General features: G+C 44.7%; 1 protein-coding gene across 1 annotated transcript in view; it reads left to right on the plus strand.

Annotated features, from left to right (window-relative positions):
- Positions 1-221: 221 nt before the first annotated feature.
- The window catches only part of LOC102944026 (ectonucleotide pyrophosphatase/phosphodiesterase family member 7-like), a 47,834-nt gene continuing 27,774 nt past the window's right edge, over positions 222-20,281 (plus strand). Inside the window, exons 1-2 of the mRNA XM_007069301.2 lie at positions 222-254; positions 1,437-1,647. Of these exons, the coding sequence (XP_007069363.2) occupies positions 222-254; positions 1,437-1,647 (244 nt within the window). The remainder of the gene's footprint in view (positions 255-1,436; positions 1,648-20,281) is intronic.

Consider the following 20,281-nt stretch of genomic DNA (forward strand, 5'->3'; position numbering starts at 1 on the left):
CCTGCTGGTAATAGCTCACCTTAAGTGATTACTCCCATTACAGTGTGTATGGTAAAACCCATTGTTTCATGTTCTCGGTGTATATAAATCTCCCCACTGTATTTTCCACTGAATGCATCCGATGAAGTGAGCTGTAGCTCACGAAAGTTTATGCTCAAATAAATTTGTTAGTCTCCAACGTGCCACAAGTACTCCTTTTCTTTTTGCGAATACAGACTAACATGGCTGCTACTCGGAAACCTGTCATTACACAGGTGAGTTTATTAAAGGAAGCTGGTAAACATGGTCGCCCCAATTATTATTATTATTTTTTCAAATGTTCTTCTCCACCTTAAGATTTTTTTTATAAGAATACAGGCTCATTAGCTGTCCAGGAGAACATATAGGTGAATAGCAATGATAAAATTAGTCTCATTGCCAGGTTGACTAAAGTCCTTTAACTCACTCTCTCTCTGCTTAACCAGATTCTTGTGCCTAGTTCTGTGGGGCTTAGATTCTCAGCACACTTGCCCCTCACCAACTCATTCTCAGTTAAAACTTTAGACTCTGGAGGAAAGAAGGAAGTAGTAAGTATCTGTTCTGCATCACTAATTTCATCAAAGATTTCTCATTATTCATTGCTGGCAGTTTCATTTTTTTCCTCTTTCCTTTCCTAGAGCAGCCACAGCTTTAATTACTGACCTTCTCATCTTCTGAGAACTATGGTTTTCCTCCCTGGCTGGGCTCTCCTGAAGACTCACTTGGCATATTATTACTGTGACTAGTCAGCTACTGGAAGGTAAAGTTAATCTGAGAATCCAAATCTAATGGCAAAAACAAGGGATCAGATTCTCAAAGGGCTTGTAAAAACATCCCTGTGCTATTTATGAGTGTATTCCTCTGGGGGCACAAAAGCTGAGAGGTATCTTATGTTTGGGGACTTCTGTTGCAGAGTGCTCCCATTATGTTTTGTAATACACAGGCTCCAGGAGGGTATTATGTAACCAAGAGAACCTGGCTGACATAAAGTCCTTGGGTTACCACAGAGGGGAAACTGACGCAGGCCACCCAGGGCCACCCCAGGCCATGAAGGGGTGCTTAGGAGGTGGCCAACCCTGCTACAGGGCCTGGTTTTCAGAAAGTGGTGAACACACATCCTGTGAAAACCAGTCCCCTTTTTAAGATACTTAGTCAGCTACCCCGTGAACTGAGGCACTTCAGAATCACTAATCTCTTCAGAAAACCTTCGCCCAGATGGTTTTACTTTAATAAATCCCATACGCTATCAAGGATACAGCTTTGAACAGGTTTATCGGGCCTGAACTTTGCTCTTGTCGACCACCGATAAGAAAGGAAGAAAAGCAGAAGCAAAAACCTGGGCATGTGATTTCTGTGCTGTGAACTCTCTCAGCATGAAGGCCCTTCATTCTCTTTTGCTTCTGCTCATCCTCCTGAAGCCATTCACCTGCCATCCAGCTGGCAGAAATGAGAAGGAAAAGGGCTCTAACAAACTCCTTCTGGTTTCTTTTGATGGATTCCGTTGGAATTATGACCAGGACGTCGATACCCCAAACATGGATCTCCTGGTGAAGCAGGGAGTGAAGGCTGAGTACATCACACCTCCTTTCGTGACCATGACTTCCCCATCGCATTTCACAATCATCACCGGTAGGTCCCGTTCTGCCAGCGCACTCTGCGTTCTCTTCTCTGCTGTTATGTGTAGTAGTGAGAAGGTCAGATATAAACAGCTTGAAGGCATTGTAAGGTTTCATTAAAAAAAATTGAACAAGGCTTTAATGTTTAATTGTGTTAGAAAAATGCACTTCCCAGTGCCACCCCTGCACACAGCCCATTAGAGAAGGCATTCCCACAGAATCGAAGGAATTTTCCCTTATTTTTCACTGTGAAGGAATTGCATTTACTTCTGGAATAAGCTACAGCTACATTTAGTAACATCTATCAGCTGATTTTCTTATTTTAATTTTATTTTTGGAGCATTCTCTAGCACAAGCTAAACATTTTAATTACGTGTTCATTTCACTTGCACTCATAAGGTTTAAGAACTTGGCAGCTGAGGGAAGCAGGACTTTTATCTCTATGAAAGAACAAACCGACTCCTTCATTTTCATTCTCTCTCTCTCTAATTCAGTCCCTGGGACACTAATCTTTTCTGACCGAGGGTGACCATTGTAAGCCAAATGCTGCAGTTCTCTTAAACAATGCCCCACTGTTCCGTCAACGTCCAAGTGCATTCATGTACCTTTGTGGTAGAAAAGAGACCATTGCATTATCTGATAGAGATCATTTTGAGTGGCAGAATATCACCAAAAGGTGATACTTGAAAACATCAAGCCCAATTGTGATTTTTATTAGCTCTATTTTAGTTGCACCTGTGGGCTGGATTTAAGCATGGCTGTACTGTTCGTGCACATAGTAAGAGCAGTCTCTGACCCAAAACCGATTACAATCTAAATTCTGCCCTCAGTAATACAGCCATGCAGCCCTCATTAAACTCCGCCGGCACTGGATGGGCTCAAAGGAGGACAGAATTGTACCTTTATTGAATTAACAAGCACCAAGAAATAGAAGAAAAGACTGAGAACTGAAGGTTCTAGAAAGCAGCATAAATATCACAGGCTGAGGTTTTCTAATCAGTTTACAGGATTTAGACACACTCTTCATTACTGTTATTTACAATCATCTTCCTTCACTATGGCTGCAGATTTTCATAGCAGTCTAGGGTTGTAGACGGCTAATTGCCCTGAAATTTAATAGAAAAGAATTCACCCAAAAACTAAAATACTTAGCCTTGTGCGCCTGTTGATCTACATTTCCTTTTTATATTATATTAGAGTTTCTGAAGCCTTGGACTTTTGTCCAGCTATCAATTTTTTTAAATGAATAAGTTACTTGTATTTCTGCAATAAGATAATGATGATGGAAAGCTTATCAGAATTCACTGTTCTGTATGTTGCAAACAGACAGTAACATGACCCGGCTTATCCTAATGTGATAAAGAATATCTATGACTGGAAAATAATAAAAATAAAAATATTGGCAGTGCCTGTATCCAGAGGATATTCCTGATGTAAACCACCATAAAATTTGCTCTTTAGGGTCAATTACTAATTAACAGATTTACTTACAGTGAACCTTCAGACGTGTAAAAAGAGAGGACAAAGAGGAGATTGAAGGGAGATTGTATTTTGGCTCCAATCCTACACCAGGTTCTGCTAGTGCTGGCCCTTGTGCGTTGACATTAGCTGGGATCTGCCTTGGTGCAGAAGAGATGCTAGTGAAGGATGGGGGGGGCGGGTTATTAATGACCAATACTTCTCACCGATGAGTTAGATAATAAAGAGCAATATTGCAAATCCACAGTGATTCCTGTGTGGATAAGGCCCGTAATAATGTCATTATTTTCTACTATGAAAGGCCAAATTAGCCTGTTCCTGAGACACAAATAATCATAACTAACGTATGTCTCACTTTCAAAGCCCAAAGTGCTCTCTACATGTTGATATGCTAGTTACCTGCAGAGACCTCTTCACCCACCACTGAACTGTCATCACCTCTGCAGTGAAATGGAGACAACTGTGGGCTCCAGGTTATCAGCGCCTCCGTGGCAGGCATTTTGCAGCACTGAGCACATCACTGATGTTGAACAAATAATATATAATAAAACTCTCAATAGGCACAACTCATAGGACAGGGAATGAAGAATATGATACCAGATGCAACTAAACTGCCAGGGCAGTTTTATGACACCAGAATAGAATTAACCCACATTGGAATTTGGCCAAGACATCAGAGTTCCTACTCTGATGCGAAAGTGACATGGGAAAATTAGTGACCACAAGAGGTTAGGTCTCCAGCTTAACATCTCCTCAGAAAGTTGGCCGCTACAGGAGCCGTAGCACCCCCAGCACCACCCTGGGGCATTGGTTTGGTATCAGCTCTGAGGGAAGAGTGTCACCTACTGTAAGAAGCCACCACGGCTGTTTCCTGCAACACTTGTTCTCTATATTCCCTGAAGAATATAATGTTCCACAAGGTTTTAAGCCAGTCGGGGTAGCAACAACAACTTTGTGAACAGGAGGCAAGCTGCCTGACCAATAGCAGTGGGTGTAATGAATATGGCTGAGGGAAATGTTAGCTGTCTGCACCAACCTGGCTCCCTACTCCATAGGGGGTGATTTTACACAGAGATGGCATCACTGCCACTCAAAGAGGAGCAGACATAGTTCATGGCGGTAGGGGGGAAATCCAGCTCTATCAATATATGTGGCAAGGAGATGCACTAAGTAAGGGCAGCCTCAGCCACCATGGCTTTGTCCCCTTCTCATCCTATGCCACCTGCAGTGGAGGTGAGGTTATGGCTGCTTTGTAGAACTACAGCCTCTCCCCAACCACTAAAGGGGTTCTCTGTTGCTACAGTCCCATGCTGGGCTTTACATTGCCAGCAGCTGTCATACAAGCACGCTGATTCTGCCCCTTATATTCAGGCATGCAAAAGTCCAACTAGACGCAAACTTCAGTTGGACTAAATTTGGGACTTTCTATAGAGGCTGCGGATTGTGAAATTGATGAAATTTCACAGGTCAAGGTCTCAGATTATCAGTTACCTCACCCCAAGGAAGCATCAGTTACTGTGATGAGTAATGCTGTTGGTTACATTTTCACAGGGGTGTGAGGCTCAGAAAGGCGCAAAGAGAAAAATGACAAAGTAGTTTTAATTGTAGCTTTGAAGTTCAGTAACCAATTACATGCTGTTTATCTGTGTTCATTATTTACTGAGCATTATTTAAAATGAATAGATATGCTTGAAAACCACCTAGTAGATTTTAATTACTTTACACAAGTATAGAAATATGTTCATTAAAGAGAACATCATCAGAGTGAACACATCACCCAGGAACTGATTTAATTAGTATTAATTTGTGATCAATTAATTATATTTAATACAAATTACTTTCATCCTGTGGCAAAGTGCAATCTATTGCTTAGATGAGATTTAAGCTTCCTCGCGCCTATTTCCTGCTCTGCCATTGATTCGCTTTGTACCCGATACTGAAATCCTCATCCAGGCAAAAACTCTTATTGGTTTGTGGCAAGTTACTTGATTTATGCAATGTTTGTGCAGTGCTTCGAAATCTTTGCTGTATGCGTGCAATCTTCTTCTTCTAGAATGGAGAAAATAGTAACAACTTCAATTTCTAATTTTCTGTAATAAGTGTGATGCTCTATACTACTGGAGATCACCTTGAACTAAGGAACGGATATTCAGTATGGGGTATGAAAGCTGGGTTTCCTGGATCACATCTGATCCATGCAGCACTGACCAAATTTCCAAAGTCCATTTCCAGCCAATACTGGCCTAAATGTAAAATCTGGGATGGATTCACTGGGGACAGTCATTGGAATATAGAAATTATCACTGCAATGGCGTATCTAGTAAAGGTCTGCTCAGACCTAATTTTAAAACCCGACATGAATCCAACTAGACCATAGCCAATCCAGACCTGATCCAAGACCCAGTATTGCACGGTTTTCATCCCGCACCCAAACCCGACACTTGTTGACTGTTAGTTTTGCTTGGGAAGCTAGGGGTAGACACATGGAGGTCACTGCAGGCTCAGGTGGGGGTATCCATGCCCAGAGAATCAGTGTTTTTTGCCCTCATGGAAGCTCAGGACCCACAGGAGCTGATGAGCTGAGCCCCCCTCACTGGGGAAGCCAACCCTTCCTCAGGGACCAGGGGGCCGGCAATGGTTCACTCAGACGCCCCTTCTTTGGGATAAGGCCAAGCAGCTTCCCCACCTCTCCCAGAACATCTAGTACCCAGCCATGTGAGCCCAAGGGTCAGAGCAGAGTGTGTGGGCCTGGGGGGCTATCACTGCCATCCCAGGCAGAGGCCCAAAAGGGAGATGGGACACCCACACCAGACCATCCCTGCAGCTGGCTCAGCCTGCCAGCAGCCCCGGGGTGCTGCCAGCTCCCTGGGCAGTGGCAGCACCACAACAGCTACCACTCCCCTTCAGATCAACCCCAGTCCCACTGCTGGGAGCTTGAATTCTGCCGCTCCGCCAGAGTCATTCCTGCTTAGGGTACCTCACTACCAGAGGCCAGGCTCTGCGGTCCTCACGGGGTCAGAGGGGCTAGGGAGCGAGGATGGTGCTGGTGGGAGGGGAAAAGGTATGGGGAGGGAATGGAGGACTGTAGGGCAAGGGGGAAACAGTGAAGGGGGCAGGGTTGGAGACACTTGTAGTCAGGTCCCATCAGATTCAAGTAGAGCTGGACCAACTGCTTAAGAGGAAGGTGGAAGAAACCCTGCAAGCAACGTTTATGGGATAACCTACCCCTAGGGAAACTTTTCCTCACTAAACCCCATCCATTAGAGGTTGGCTTCTGGCCTGAAGCAGGGAGTCTCTTCTTCAGTTGTTCCAAAGTCCCAGTCAGAAATCTGGAGGGATATTCCCCAGGACATTATTACAGTAAGTAAGTATTTATTTAATTAAATGAAGGGGAAATGAATTCAAAGGGACAGATTACAGATCCAAGACCGCTGTATTATCGGACACTCTCCTCTACTATATGAATTCCATTCAGACTCCTCCTGACTGCAAAACAATTCTCTGCACGTCAGCCTTATTTTAAGTATAATATATCCTTGATCTTACTCCCCCCATCCCCCTCATGGAGAAGTAGTTACTGGTCCATCACCAGTAACGACAATGAACATTTTTTGCAATCTCAGTTTTTATTATAAAATGATTGAATAGCTGTAAGGATAAGTTATGCTGTGATGCTAAGAAAATCCTGTCAGGTAAATGGTGTGTGAATGGAAAGTTCTAATGGAGTGGCATATATTTTCTCCCCCAATGAATCAACTGAAAATAAGAAGCTATTGCAGCAGGGTTTTGGACAAAAGCTATCAAAAGTATCACGCCTGATATTATAATTTTGTCAATTACATCTTTCAAGATTGAGCTGAATAGACAAGAAAGTAGACAGGTGAAGAGGGGAACATTATTATATATATAAGGCAGACTTCAGCAAAAAGTAAGTGTGAGGGGATTTTGTCCCCTCTAGCATATACTTCCCCCACCCCCACCTCTCAATTTCAGATTTTCTGCTTCCACAGAATGCACACACTGGGCAGTGTCGGCAGAACAAGGGCTGCACCTAGTGGCTGATCATCAAGCCATCCCAGGCAGGATCCGCAGCTGCTTTCAAGACTCCCTCCAGGGTCTCATTGTAGGATTGTTTCTATCTGGGCTTGCATCTTGCAAGCCTTTGCATGGTATGCAAGGATGTTGATCCCAAGGGCTTGTGGGGGGTGGAAAGAAAGAGGGTTCAGAGCTAAGCATGGCTTTCCACACTGTGCAATATGCTCCCTCCCCTACTCTCAAGGGCAAAAGTATAAAATGGCAGAGAGAGGGAGGAGAATGTACATATCTGAGGTGGAATTATGGGTTTGTGTATGCTCCCATTGTGTTAACAGGACACTCCTCTCTTCAGTAATCGTCTCCTGCTTCAAGGCAGGAATAGTGAGGTAACATCACTCTTATTATTACTGGATTAGGTTCTCTTGCTCTCCCTCTTCTGCTCACCCCTTTTTTACATGCAGCCCTGCCTCTCTGCAGCACAAGATTAAACTCTTGAAGCTTTCAGATACCCACGTATCTCCATAAATGAGGCATGGATCTCCAGGTGGGGGCTTGTTTGTTTCATAAGTAGACAGGTGCAAAATGCCCACTTCCTGCCTTTGCCTGCGCTCCCTGCTGCTTCACCTGCTATGTTCAGGTGTCATTCCTAGTAGCTCTGCCGTTGTGGCAACGAGCATCTGAAAATTGTGACCTCGGAGGGAAGGTGTGTGGCAGGGAGGGGAATAGCCAAGGACTGCTACTGAAAGGCAGGTGTCTTTTTCTTATTCCACGTTCGAGCCTGCTGAATGGATCTGCTCACTCATCTCTAGATGCCAAGCTCAGAGAAAGGTCTCCATAATCTGACTTCAGTAGACTTAAGATCAGACCCTTCTTATCACCCCAGTAAATTACAGCCTTTCATGCCCATCCTGCATAGCCTTCCATGCTGTCCCCATGTATCATAGGAATGGAAGGGACCTTGAGAGGTCATCTAGTCCAGTCCCCTGCACGGATGACAGGACTAAGTATTATCTAGACCATCCCTGACAGGTGTTTGTCTAACCTGCTCTTAAAAAGCTCCAGTGATGGAGATTCCACAACCTCCCTTGGCAATTTATTCCAGTGCTTAACCACCCTGACAGTTAGAAAGTTTTTCCTAATGTCCAATTTAAACTGCCCTTGCTGCAATTTAAGCCAATTGTCCTAGCCCCAGAGGTTAAGGAGAACAATTTTTCTCCCTCCTCCCTGTAACAACCATTTATGTACTTGAAAACTGTTATTATGTCCCCTCTCAGTTATCTTGTCTCCAGACTAAACAAACCCAGTTTTTTCAATCTTCCCTCACAGGTCATGTTTTCCAGACCTTTAATTATTTTTGTTGCTCTTCTCTGGACTTTCTCCAATTTGTCCACATCTTTCCTGAAATGTGGCCCCCAGAACTGGACACAGTACTCCAGCTGAGGCCTAATCAGCACTGAGTAGAGCAGAAGAATTACTTCTTCTATTAGCAAGAGTGTTGAAAGCAAGACACATCTGTAGTGGTGCCAACTCACTGCTGTGGTGCCTCCTGCTGGGAATTAGCTCTCTTGGACCACCAGGGTGCTTTTACTCACTCGCCTTTACTTCCACTTCCTTCACCATCAGGACCTGCAGCACTCCTGGACCATGGCATCCTCTTTGGGACATGGCCCTCTGTCTGTGCCCCACCCCACTGTCTCTGACAGGTGGTCCTCAGCCCTTCCACTTGTCTCAGAGGCCAACTGCAGTCTCTAATCTAGCCCCTGGATTCAGGGGCAAACTGCAGTCTGGATTTAGGCCACGCCTCATTCACAAATGGGGTGGGGGAGGGGGGACACCCAGGCCTGCCCACTACTCTGGGTCCCAGCCCATGGACCCTATAGCTGGCAGCCTCTTGCTGTCCCTCCTCCTATTCCCGCTGCCTACTTTCCCTGGGGCACTTCCCCCATAGTCCTAGCACCTTCCCAGCCCTTGCTTCAGGGCCTCAGTCTGGCCATGGTCAGAAAAGAGCTCCTCTATTGCTCCCCTACCCTGCCCAGCACTGCAGTATCTTCTCTGGTGCTCCTCAGCAGACAGTCCTTGCCCTCCAGGGAGAGACTGCCTTTACTCTGCTGAGCAGCCCTTTATATATGGGCTGCTCCAGCAAGCCTTCTCTTGATTGGCTCTCCCAGTGAACCCTTTCTGATTGGCAGGGTTCTGCACAGCCTCCCCAAGGCTGCCTTAACCTTTCTTCTGCCGGTGTGGAGCAACTGTCCCACCACAACATCCCAGAATGATGTTTGCGTTTTTTTGCAACAGTGTTACACTGTTCACTCATATTTAGCTTGTGATCCCTTCCCGCAGTACTCCTTAGGTAGTCATTTCCCATTTTGTGTATGTGCCACTGATTGCATTTGTCCTTATTGAATTTCATCCTGTTTACTTCAGACCATTTCTCAAGTTTGTCCAGACCATTTTGAATTATAATCCCATCCTCCAAAGCGCTTGCAACCCCTCCCAGCTTGGTATTGTCCACAAACTTTGTAAGTGTACTCTCTGTTCCATTATCTAAATCATTGATGAAGATATTGAACAGAACCGGACCCAAAACCAATCCCTGCAGGACCTCACTTGTTATGCCCTTCCAGCATGACTGTGAACCACTGATAACTACTCTCTGGGAACAGTTTTCCAACCAGTTATACACCCACTTTATAGTAGCTCCATCTAGGTTGTATTTCCCTAGTTTCTTTATGAGAAGGTCATGCGAGACAGTATCAAAAGCCTTACTAAAGTCAGGATATACCACATTTACAGCAAACCTTCACACCATAGCATCCCCATGGCTGTACCAAGGCCGGACAGTCTGGTGCAAACTACAATGTTCTCCAACTTTCTCAGCCCTGCGCTGATTGGTGATCTGCTCCAACCCTCCCCCTTCAATTCTCTCCCAGTCTTCACCTCAATTTCACTCCTCCCCTGCCATCCCCCTCACCCATCTTCCTTTCCCCTTTAGTTGATCTCCTCCTAAGTAAACCACCTGCACAAGAAAGCCAATGTAACTCATATGACATTTGCTACCATCACACTGTTCACTCTGCTTGTGTGTTGTACCCTTTCCCCCCACCCTATGTCTGTGCTGTGTATTTAAACAGCATTGTCTCATTGGTTCTTTCACCCCCCCCATCTGTCTGTATCCACCTGTTGGGTCTTTTCTTAAACTTAGATTGTAAGCTCGTCTGGGCCTGGGCTGTCTTTTTGCTGTGTTTGTACAATGCCTAGTTCAATGGGGTCCTGTAGGAGTCCTAGGGCTCCTAGATTCTGTGATCGTACAGATTATTACTAGTACACATTGAAATTAAATAGCTTTGTACTGTAGGGAGCTAGCCACTGCAAACAGCATGAAGCCATCTAACAGTGCTGAAAATTTCCATACAGTTGTTTTCAAGAAAAAGGTTTAGAAATAAGAACAATCAATAGAGTTTGTGCTGGAAAAATGCTTTCTATTGTTGTACTAAGGTTGAATAACTTTTTCCTTGAGTGAGTTGGTTCAAATGTTCAAAGAGAGACTTCTAAGGCATACAAAACTGAGGATAAAAGAATAAAGGAATCAAGCAGAATTATGCCAGAAAAAATTTGGGCCCATTTAGTTCCCATTACATCATGAGAAACTTGGGAACATAGGCATTGTCAGTCAGCCTCAGACTGATGGCCCACCTAGTCCAGTATCCTGACTCAGACAGTGGCCAACACCAGGTGCCTCAAAGAAAGGTGCAGGACAGGAGGCAACTGTAGGGTCATCCGCCCCCTACTGAGGTATCATCCTTGGGAATTTGCACCCTTACCTCCACCCTTGAATTTTGCTTTTAGTTTTTGTTCCAGTGTCGTTTATGGGCATCCACATCTCCCACTGAAGTTAATCAGAGATTTGGGTCCATGAAGACTGCATGGCTGGGCCTGTAATTGCGCACAAACCAGAAACCCAAATTTGAAAACTCCCAGGCTTTCCAGAAACTTTGATCCACATCTTAATCCAGTTGTGGCAGCTGTGGCCCATTTCTGCTTGGCTGACAGATTCTTCTTGCTCTACTTATCTGTTTATTAATTTAGGGTAACTACAAAGCGCCCGTCACTTTTGCTATCCAAAGTCCTGATCCAAAGCCCCTGGAAATTAATTGACTCTCACTGACTGCAGTGGACTTTGGATTGGGTCCTAAGTGCTTTAAATGTTATCATGAATGTAACTGATAGGTGAAATGGGAACTGGAGACTGTGTTCCCTCACTAAGTTTGGTCAATGTAACCACAGCTCAGACCTTTAAGAAGTTCCACTCCATGGCCGATTTTTGAACCCACTGTGTTTAAATGGGTTGGAAGTTGTCCAAAATGACTTCTTCCAACATGGAGCAAATATCAGCGAGCAGACAACTAGCTCTGAGCTCAGTCAGTGTAGACCAGCACGGAGGCTAGCACAGAGGAGAAGACAATGCTTCCTCACACTAGAATGACCAACTGATAGCACACATACACTGTGTAGGTCAGAGGGGCCTCAAATTTAAAAAAAAAAAAAAATCCAAGTGAAAACAAAAACTCAAGTAGCTGCAGCAGACACCGGCAACAAGGGAACTTTACGCTACTGCTGGCAAATCCAATTAAAGCCACAGCAGATGGTTTTTAGAATCCTAGTTAGACAGGGCTGTAAAAAGCACTCAGATAGCACACTCCTGCAGGAGCAGCTCATTGCAACTGAAAAATCCCTGAAATTAAATGAAGATCAAAAAAGTGCCAAGTGAAGACTGTAATGAAAAATGTGCTATCTCTGACACAAAGAAGAACAAAGGAATACTGGTCATTCCCTCTCCATAATATATCCCATATTCAAGTGGAACTAGTAGTGAAGCAATAAAGTCCTAGAGCAGTAAGTGATACCAAAATAATAAAATAAAATAATAATAATAATAAGCTTTATTCTGAAGAGGGAAGGGATCCATAGAGCCCAATCTCTGAAAATCTAAGAACCACATGAGCAATTACATGCATGCATGGGTTCCTGAAAATATCTTTAGGCAGAACAAGTTAAACTCTGTAGAGCAGGACAGGCCAAGCTGCAGTATTTACATCAGGGCACACACATAGCCACTGCTGGCTAGGCAACTGGCATAATAGCTAATAAATCCTAGAGCATGCCCAGCCGGAGAATGAGATTTGGAAGGAGCAGGGTTGTAAGTAGAAAAAGGTGGCTTATTAACTGCATATATAAACAGATTCATTGAGTAGAATCAATGATAGTAACTAGCAGGCTAAGTATTACCAACACCATCATAGCTGTGTGCAAAACAAGACAGAAGTGTACAAGATTTGGCAATGGGTTTGAAAGGAGCCTATGTGCAGAAATGCTGGTCCCTGAGTGAAGGTCTGTACCAGGTTCAACCTTGAAAATAATGCATTGCTCCCTCCTTTAGAAACCTAGAAATGTGTGACTCAAGCCACCAAAAAGCAAGCAAGCAAGCAAGGCAGCCTTTACACTTTTTACAGTAGGAGAGCACAAAACAAGGGGAAGCAAATGGCCAATGACAAGCAATCAGTCATCAAGTCCCAAAACTGGGACATTTTCAAAGAACCACTCAACCAGATATGCATCTCCTCAAGCTGCTGGTGATCCATCATCACTATGCTACATCTCAATTCACGAAGGAGGAATAAAGGCAAGCCAAGGCCCTTTTAGAACATGCAAACGATGTTCAGGGTTCACACACATGTTCCCAGAACTAAAACAAGGAGCTTTATGCCTCTTTTAGACTCTAGAAACTGCTGAGTGGTCAGTTCCACCAGAAAAGATTTACCTTTGCCATGGATTGGTGTACGGGTACCCTCTCGTATCACCTTGCTCTTTACCCCAACACAACTGCCACCATCTCTTTTCTTGACTGTTTTCTCTCATCTCTCCTTTTCTGACTGGTTCTTTCACCCGCTTCTTCTCAGCTTTTCCTCTTCTCCCTTTATCCGGCTCTTTTTTGCCATCTTGCTTTGTGACACCCTGGTCCTTACTTCCTTTGCTTTGGATTGGGGCTTTTCACTGATGGTTGCATGAGGCTGGTTGCCTATGGTCCTGCAGCTTAGCACAGTTCAATGAGTGTGGCTTATGGGCTCCTCCCTGACTCTTCAGCCCTGCTCATGTAAGGCTACTCTCATGGCTGTCTGCATACCAGGGGCACTGTGGAAGCAAGGAGAGAAGGTGAGCAAGATTTATGGAGCCATCCACTGCATTTTCCATAGCCACAGGCACACATGTGCCTTGCGGACAGTCCAGAGCCATGTAACTTTCTCCCCAATCTTCCGCATTGTTCTTCTCTGACCCACACCTTTCCTGCACTAGTCTGGGGCTTCCCCACCCGAAACCAGGCTGATAGACACTGCATTTGGCTCTCCATTGTCCTGCACCTTGGGCAGTCATTCACACCAGTTTGACTCTAGCACTATTTGGCTCAAAAGGCAGGATTCGTCCCCCACATGAAGGATACAAATATTTGGAAGCAGTCATTATTTGAAAGGGAGGAAGAGTCCGAGAGGAGGCAGGGTCAGCTAGTGGTCAGGACAGAGGACTGGGAGCCAGGAGAGCTGAGTTCTATTCCCAACTCTGTCTTGCCATGTGACCTTGTGCAGGTCACTGATCTCTGTTGGGGCCTCTTGGTTCTACTCTCACACAGCATTAAATGGGGCTGCATTTCCCTGCATTGTAGCATAGTGAACAATGAACTAAAGCCTTTCAGGACAAATGCTGTTTTCCCCTAATGGCACCCCAAGCAAAGTCTGACAGTGGTTGATCAGCACAACCCCACCACCACCACCCAAATTAAAGAAAGGAAAATGGACAGAAAACGAGAGCTAACGTAGCGGTGATAGGAACCAGAAACCAAAGTGACCCAATCTTTACAGCAGGCTATGCAAAAGGACTGCCAAATGTCAACATTCATACAAACAGCATACCCAATGGCCAGATGGAATTCATTGTGACTGTCTGTTCCCATCTACTTGAAAGGATAACTCTTCCAAGTCATCCAGTAGATGGATGAGTGGGCAGAGAGAAACATGCTTCTTTCTCTGCACATCAGCCATCCTTAGCAAATGTTACCAGAGGCCTCCGTAGGGGTAGATGATCAGGGGAGCCACCCTGAGCACCAACACCTTATCACGTTTGGGAGCACCAAGTTTCCATTTTGGAAGGGGGAGGGATTGTTTTGTTGTTTATGTCTTTTGGGTTGGGGGGCTGAAAACGTTTTCCACCTTGGGTCCACACGACACCTAGGGCTGGCCCTGGTTATTTCTTTCAAAGGACAATTTGATATCTGTCAGCTGTTATGATAACAGAGCATCTTTACATTTCTCCAACTCTGGATTAACCATGGGCAGGAGATATTTTGACACTTGGCTATTTTAGAAATGGATTCTCTGCTTCCTTTAGAATAGGGCTGCTCTTATGGGATAGTCATGTCCTTCCAGAACAGTACTTGAGGTGGGAGCCCATAAGACTTCAGTCAATGTATTGTTCCCTTGCTCTTTATCTAGATGTATATTTTCATTCTTATCTGTTATTTGGGCTCCTAGCTAAGGGCTTCGTTCTGTGCATCCTCACACTAGCACATGTCAGCTTCTGTGCCTGTGCAGAGCCCCACTGAAGACAACTTGCACAAATCAGACCTTAGTGCCTGTTTTCAGAATTGATGCAGCTGCACTGGGCAACAGCACAATGCCAGCACAAGTGTAGATCAGACAGGTGTTTCTACTGTCAGGTTACGTAGTCCTGCCAGGACATGATGCTGTAAATACCCGAGCTCTGTCTAGTCTTGCACCGATACTGAAGAGCAGACACTACATTTGCTGGTGTGGACACAGCCTCTAACAAGACACCCAGTGAGAGCTTCATCTTGTAAGGTTCAGAATGCCCTGAACTCTCATTATCTTCACTGGGATTAGAGAGTGCTCAGCACCTTGCAGGAGCCCCTCAGCAGCTCATAGGATCAGGCTCTCGGGTCACTAGCAGCTTGGCCTATCACATTGCAAACTCATACGTAGTCTTCTGTCTAGATCTGCTTTAGCATTACTGACTTGCAGCTTTCCTCCTCCCACTGAACTCTTTGTTTCGGAGTATTTTTCTACACATACATTGGGCTGTATTTTTCCGAAACTTTGAATGTCCTTTTATTCTTTCCTGCTCGCATTTCTAAGCCCATTGTGTATCATTATTATACTACTCCTCCATTCTCATTGCTGTTAATGATGCCTCTCAGTTTAATATAGACTGAGAATTTCGCCGATGTGCTATTCACTTATTCTAAGTAGCTGCATCACAGTAAGGCCCAGTCTACACTAGGACTTTACTTATATCAGTATAGCTACAACTCCCAGCGGTCTAAAGAATCCTCACCACAAAGGATGTAGCTATATGGACCTAACCCCCAGTATAGACAGCACTAGATCTATGGAAGAATTCTAGCTACTTCCTCTCAGGGAGGTGGATTCCCAATGTCAATGAGCCAACCCCTCTCATCAACGTAGGTAGTGTCTACATTAAACACTGCAGCTGCACCGCTGTAGTGTTTGAAGTGTAGATGTACCCCAAAAAAGTGCTAAAGTAACTTCTTGACATCTACCTTGTCCATTACCCCACTAGACCATGGGGATACAATTCTGTTCTTTGGGAGGGATAAGCTGATAGACAGTTCCCCAGTCACCCTGCACCCAATAAAAGGAGAAGCAACAGAGAAGAAGCAGCAGCTCAGAGTTGAGTTTGATGTGCCATAGCCTGGAAGCCACGGGATCCACAACAGCAGCTGTGGCTAGCTTTTGCTTTTGTGCTTTCCTCATTTCCTTTGTGACTGAGTCTGGAGTCAGAGATTTTGGTCCCAGGTGTACAGATTTTGTATAGCACATTATTTGTTTGGGAGGCAGTTGTGCTCTTTTATCTTGAGCTGTTAATATTTTATGATTTGCCTGCACTTTCAATGATTGGATTCTCAAGTACATGTTTACAGTACTTTGATGTGAGATCCTTTTGCCATGCCACTTGGGCTGCACTCTCTCTGAAGAATTAGCTCATCATCTGTATATTTTGAGTCTTCTAGTTCATTGCATTGCTGGAAGTTGGAAGGATGAAGGACACAGATGCTTGAAAGAAGATGTAAAACTGTTTCTTTGTCACTGAGTGGATGTTGGAATTGAATGCTTACTCAGATGTTCGGAATATCCTCATTTATCATAGATTTTAGTACATAGACTACTGGATTCTACTGGTCTGACTCACGTCTCTTGGTGTCTCACTGCAACACAACAGTATCAGTTTAATGATGGAGAGACTAATTCTCATTTACACTATGTCCTCTTTACATTGCCACAATAAGAACCACATTCTACCACCCTTACTCACACTGAGTAATCCCTTAATCCAAGAATAGTCCAATTGAATCTGGCCCTAAATAAATCCACCATCCGAGCTAATTGCTGCACAATGCACTGCTTATTATCCTTTTAATAGGACTGTCTTCTAAACAAGACAATGTGAATGGAAGCCTTGGGGGGTGGAGGGGGAAAGAGTTCTCTTGTCTTTCATATCTTACTCCCTTTTAGAAAATCTAGGTCAGATCTTCACCTTGTAATGAGTATTTCAGAAACTCAGAGCCCCATCCTGCCAGCTGCTGAGTGCATCCTGCAAGATGGCACTGAGATCTATGGGAACAGAGCGCTCCCAACAACACGCAGGAGGCCCTCAGCACCTCACAGGATCAGGCCCTCCATCCATCAAAATGGCCTAGCTCTAGGATGACTAATTTCCACGTACAAGATGGAAAATTAGAGAATTGCTTTGCCTCCCCCCTCCCTCCCGTTCTCCTCCTTTTTTTCCCTCTTAACAGAAAAACTAGGCAGGAACAGACCTGTCTCCTGATCTCTGTTGAAGTGCAGCATTACGTAAGCAAATACGATTTGGCAGGTGTCTGATATAATTACCCACAGATATAGATGCCCATCGTATATTTTCAAGACAGCAAACAAATCTATAAAAAAAACCCAAAATATTACAGCCTGACAGTTCTGAGAGCATGGAACAGCAAACTCCCCGTTACCTAAACTCAGGATGCCCAGATGAAATTGGAATAGTTAAATGGCTTGTTGCTGATTTCTGGTTCACCTAGCTTGTTCCTTGAGCTACCTTTCCCATTAAGTGCTGCAGCTTATGCTTTGCCCCGTTTTCCCTTATCCCAATATCTACACCCAGTCAATCAGGATGGGATGAAAGTGCTCCCCAGTTCTGTTGACAGATCTTGTACAAGCAAGAATAAAAGCAATTTAGGCTTACTGTCTATACATGTAAGGTCATTGTTAACACAACACCTTGCAAACCAAAGAGCTTTTATGAATGTAACTGATCATGCGAGAGCGATACATAGGGGGCATAGGAATCGCTTTGCCCCTCACTGAAATATAACCACCCCTGGGGTGAAGCACAGGAGCAGTTTATCTGCACACAGCAACATTACAGAACAGGTTAGAATAAGGAATGAAGAAAGATACCAGTTTCACTGTTCAAGGGAACTACACCTTTATTTACCCCTTGTGGTCCGGCAAGGGCATCCACTGTCAGGTTTCTGGCTCCCCAGCAGTCACTGACTTGGGCAGAGACATGCATCTCTCTCCCTCTTGGCCAAGGTATTTCCAGGCTGCACAGTTCCCGGCTATACTGTGAATTCACCAGCAAGTCAGACTGCCTCAGCAGGCCTGCTTTGTGCTCTCCTAACAGCTGGCAGTTCTGTTGATATAGCCTCAGAGGAATTACCATACAGCTCTAATCAAGCACACTTATTCTTAAAGTGAAAGCATTACAGACAAACATAAACGAACAATGAGAGTGCCTATACACAAGTTAAAATCTCAGCAGAGGTCATCCATCAGTCTTATGGTGCCCCAGTAGGTCAAGTCCTTCCAACTCCTCCACAAGGATTGGGTTACCGTGAGAGAGAAGGTCCTGTCTATTTGATGGATCAGAAGAAAGGCCCAGAATCAGTTTAAACTGTTTATCCAAAAGTCCTTTCTCTGTTGATCTCTGAAGAATCCAATTGGAACCAGTATATGCAGATCTCCCCAGGGGGAGGTATCTCTCTGGAGAGTTACTATCTGAGTGAATTAGCCTAGTCACCCCTCACTGTTCTTAGTTCCTGGAGGGCTGTGGTCACCCTCCCCCATGGTATTACATATACACCCTGGCAGGCAAGAATACATAAACTTCATACAGTGAGATCTCCCAACAATATTACAGAAAGTTGCCATAGCAGTCACAACCATATCCCGCTGACACTGCATTGGGGACTCAGATAGAATAAATGCAACACCCAAAGGAAAAACATAATAAGCAAAAAAAATCCTGCAGTGTGAATCATGAATGCTCATTTTTACTCCTGTAACACATTGTCCAAAAATATCTTTGTTTCTCACTGGGGCTGACCCACAAAGGACAGGTCCCAGACATTGCTTCCAGCTAATGGATTCAAGTCCTTTTGCTTAGAGGGTGAAGATCTATGCTAGAGGTTCCAACTTCAATCTTTGCCAACAACTCAACCAAGGGTCGCTACACTATTCATTCACACTGCATTTTCACTGCCTCTTCTTTGTTCCTTTCTTCCTGTTTAGACCAGAAGCTCCTCAACTTCAGACCTTATCATAAAGCAGCTAGCTCCATGCTGGAGCTACACAACTGATACAGTTATAGTCAGACAGAATCCAGTCTCCCAAGTTGGAATTTGGCAAGAGTAATGGGGCTTCTCCTACGTAAGCTCTCGCCTCCCTCGCTCGCCACCACAGGAGCCTTACAAACAACTCCAGGGAGTCTTGTTCACAAGGTTCTAGTTAAACACAGTGGACTAAAGGCTTCGGTCTTAGTTCTCCGTTGCTATGGGCCTCACTGATACAGAGTGGACACTGCTGAGAGGCAGTAGCAACTCCCTTCTCAATATTTCTTAGAACGTTAACACCAGGCTAGCCTGGAAGAGCTGGGGCCTCATTTCAAAGCATCCAGTAGGAGAGAGTTGTGCTGGCCCATCTGCCAGATTACAGTGCTGATAACGGTTTCATAAACCTCAACTGTGTGACTTGTAGCCTCAAAAGCAATATTGTATCTTCTTCTAAAATACATGATCTAGCTCAGCTAGAAATTATAGGCTAAAGGCAAGAATTCATAGATTAAATTCTCTGTTTTGTGTTATGCAGGAAGTCAGACTAGATCAGCAATTCTCAAACTGTGGGTCGGGACCCCAAAGTGGGTTGCAACCCTTTTTTAATGGGGTCACCAGGGCTGGCATTCGACTTGCTCAGGCCCAGGGCTGAAGCCGAAGCTAGAGATGCACTGCCTGGGACTGAAGCCGAAGCCCAAAGGCTTCAGGCCTGGGCGGTGGGGCTCAGATTACAGCTCACCCTCCCACCCCAATTGGGGATGGAAGCCCTCAGGCTTTGGCTTCTCCCCCACCCCCCTGCCCAGGGCAGGGGGCTCGGGCGGGCTCAGGCTTCAGTCCTCCTTCTTGGGGTCATGTAGTAATCTTTGTTGCCCGAAGGGGGTCTTGGTGCAATGAAGTTGGAGAACTGCTGGACAAGATGATCTGAATGGCCATAGAATCTCTGAATCTTTTGCAAAGGTCTCACATTTTTCAAAGGGGCTGGAATACATTTAAATTTGGAAACATGAATATTTAAATATGTTTAGAGCAAACAGCCTTGTCACAATTTCCCTAACTGTAAATACTCATTAGCATTTTCCATTAGCATTTCGGTTTGACGGGCAATTAGGGTGACAGCCAAACTTGAGCACCTGAGTTCATGAATCTTCTTGGTGTTTTATAAATACTCCACAGCATGACAGAGAAGCCACCTTCACCAAATCTGCTTTACTTGCTACATCATGAAAGGAGCGTTCAAAGAACTGGGTTTTCATGAAAGGTTATGAGCCAAATTCTGCCCTGATTTACAATCACTGAAGTTAAGTGGAGTGATTTAGGGCAGAATGTACCCCTACGAGTCCATTAATTCAGTAGTTTGGACACAAAGCTACCTTTGAGCGTACATATGCCCTTATTCACTGAGACAGTATTAACTTCTTGTTGCAACAAAAAGTTGACA

This window comes from Chelonia mydas, chromosome 10 (assembly GCF_015237465.2).
Source record: "Chelonia mydas isolate rCheMyd1 chromosome 10, rCheMyd1.pri.v2, whole genome shotgun sequence".
Classification (NCBI taxonomy): Eukaryota; Metazoa; Chordata; order Testudines; family Cheloniidae; genus Chelonia; species Chelonia mydas.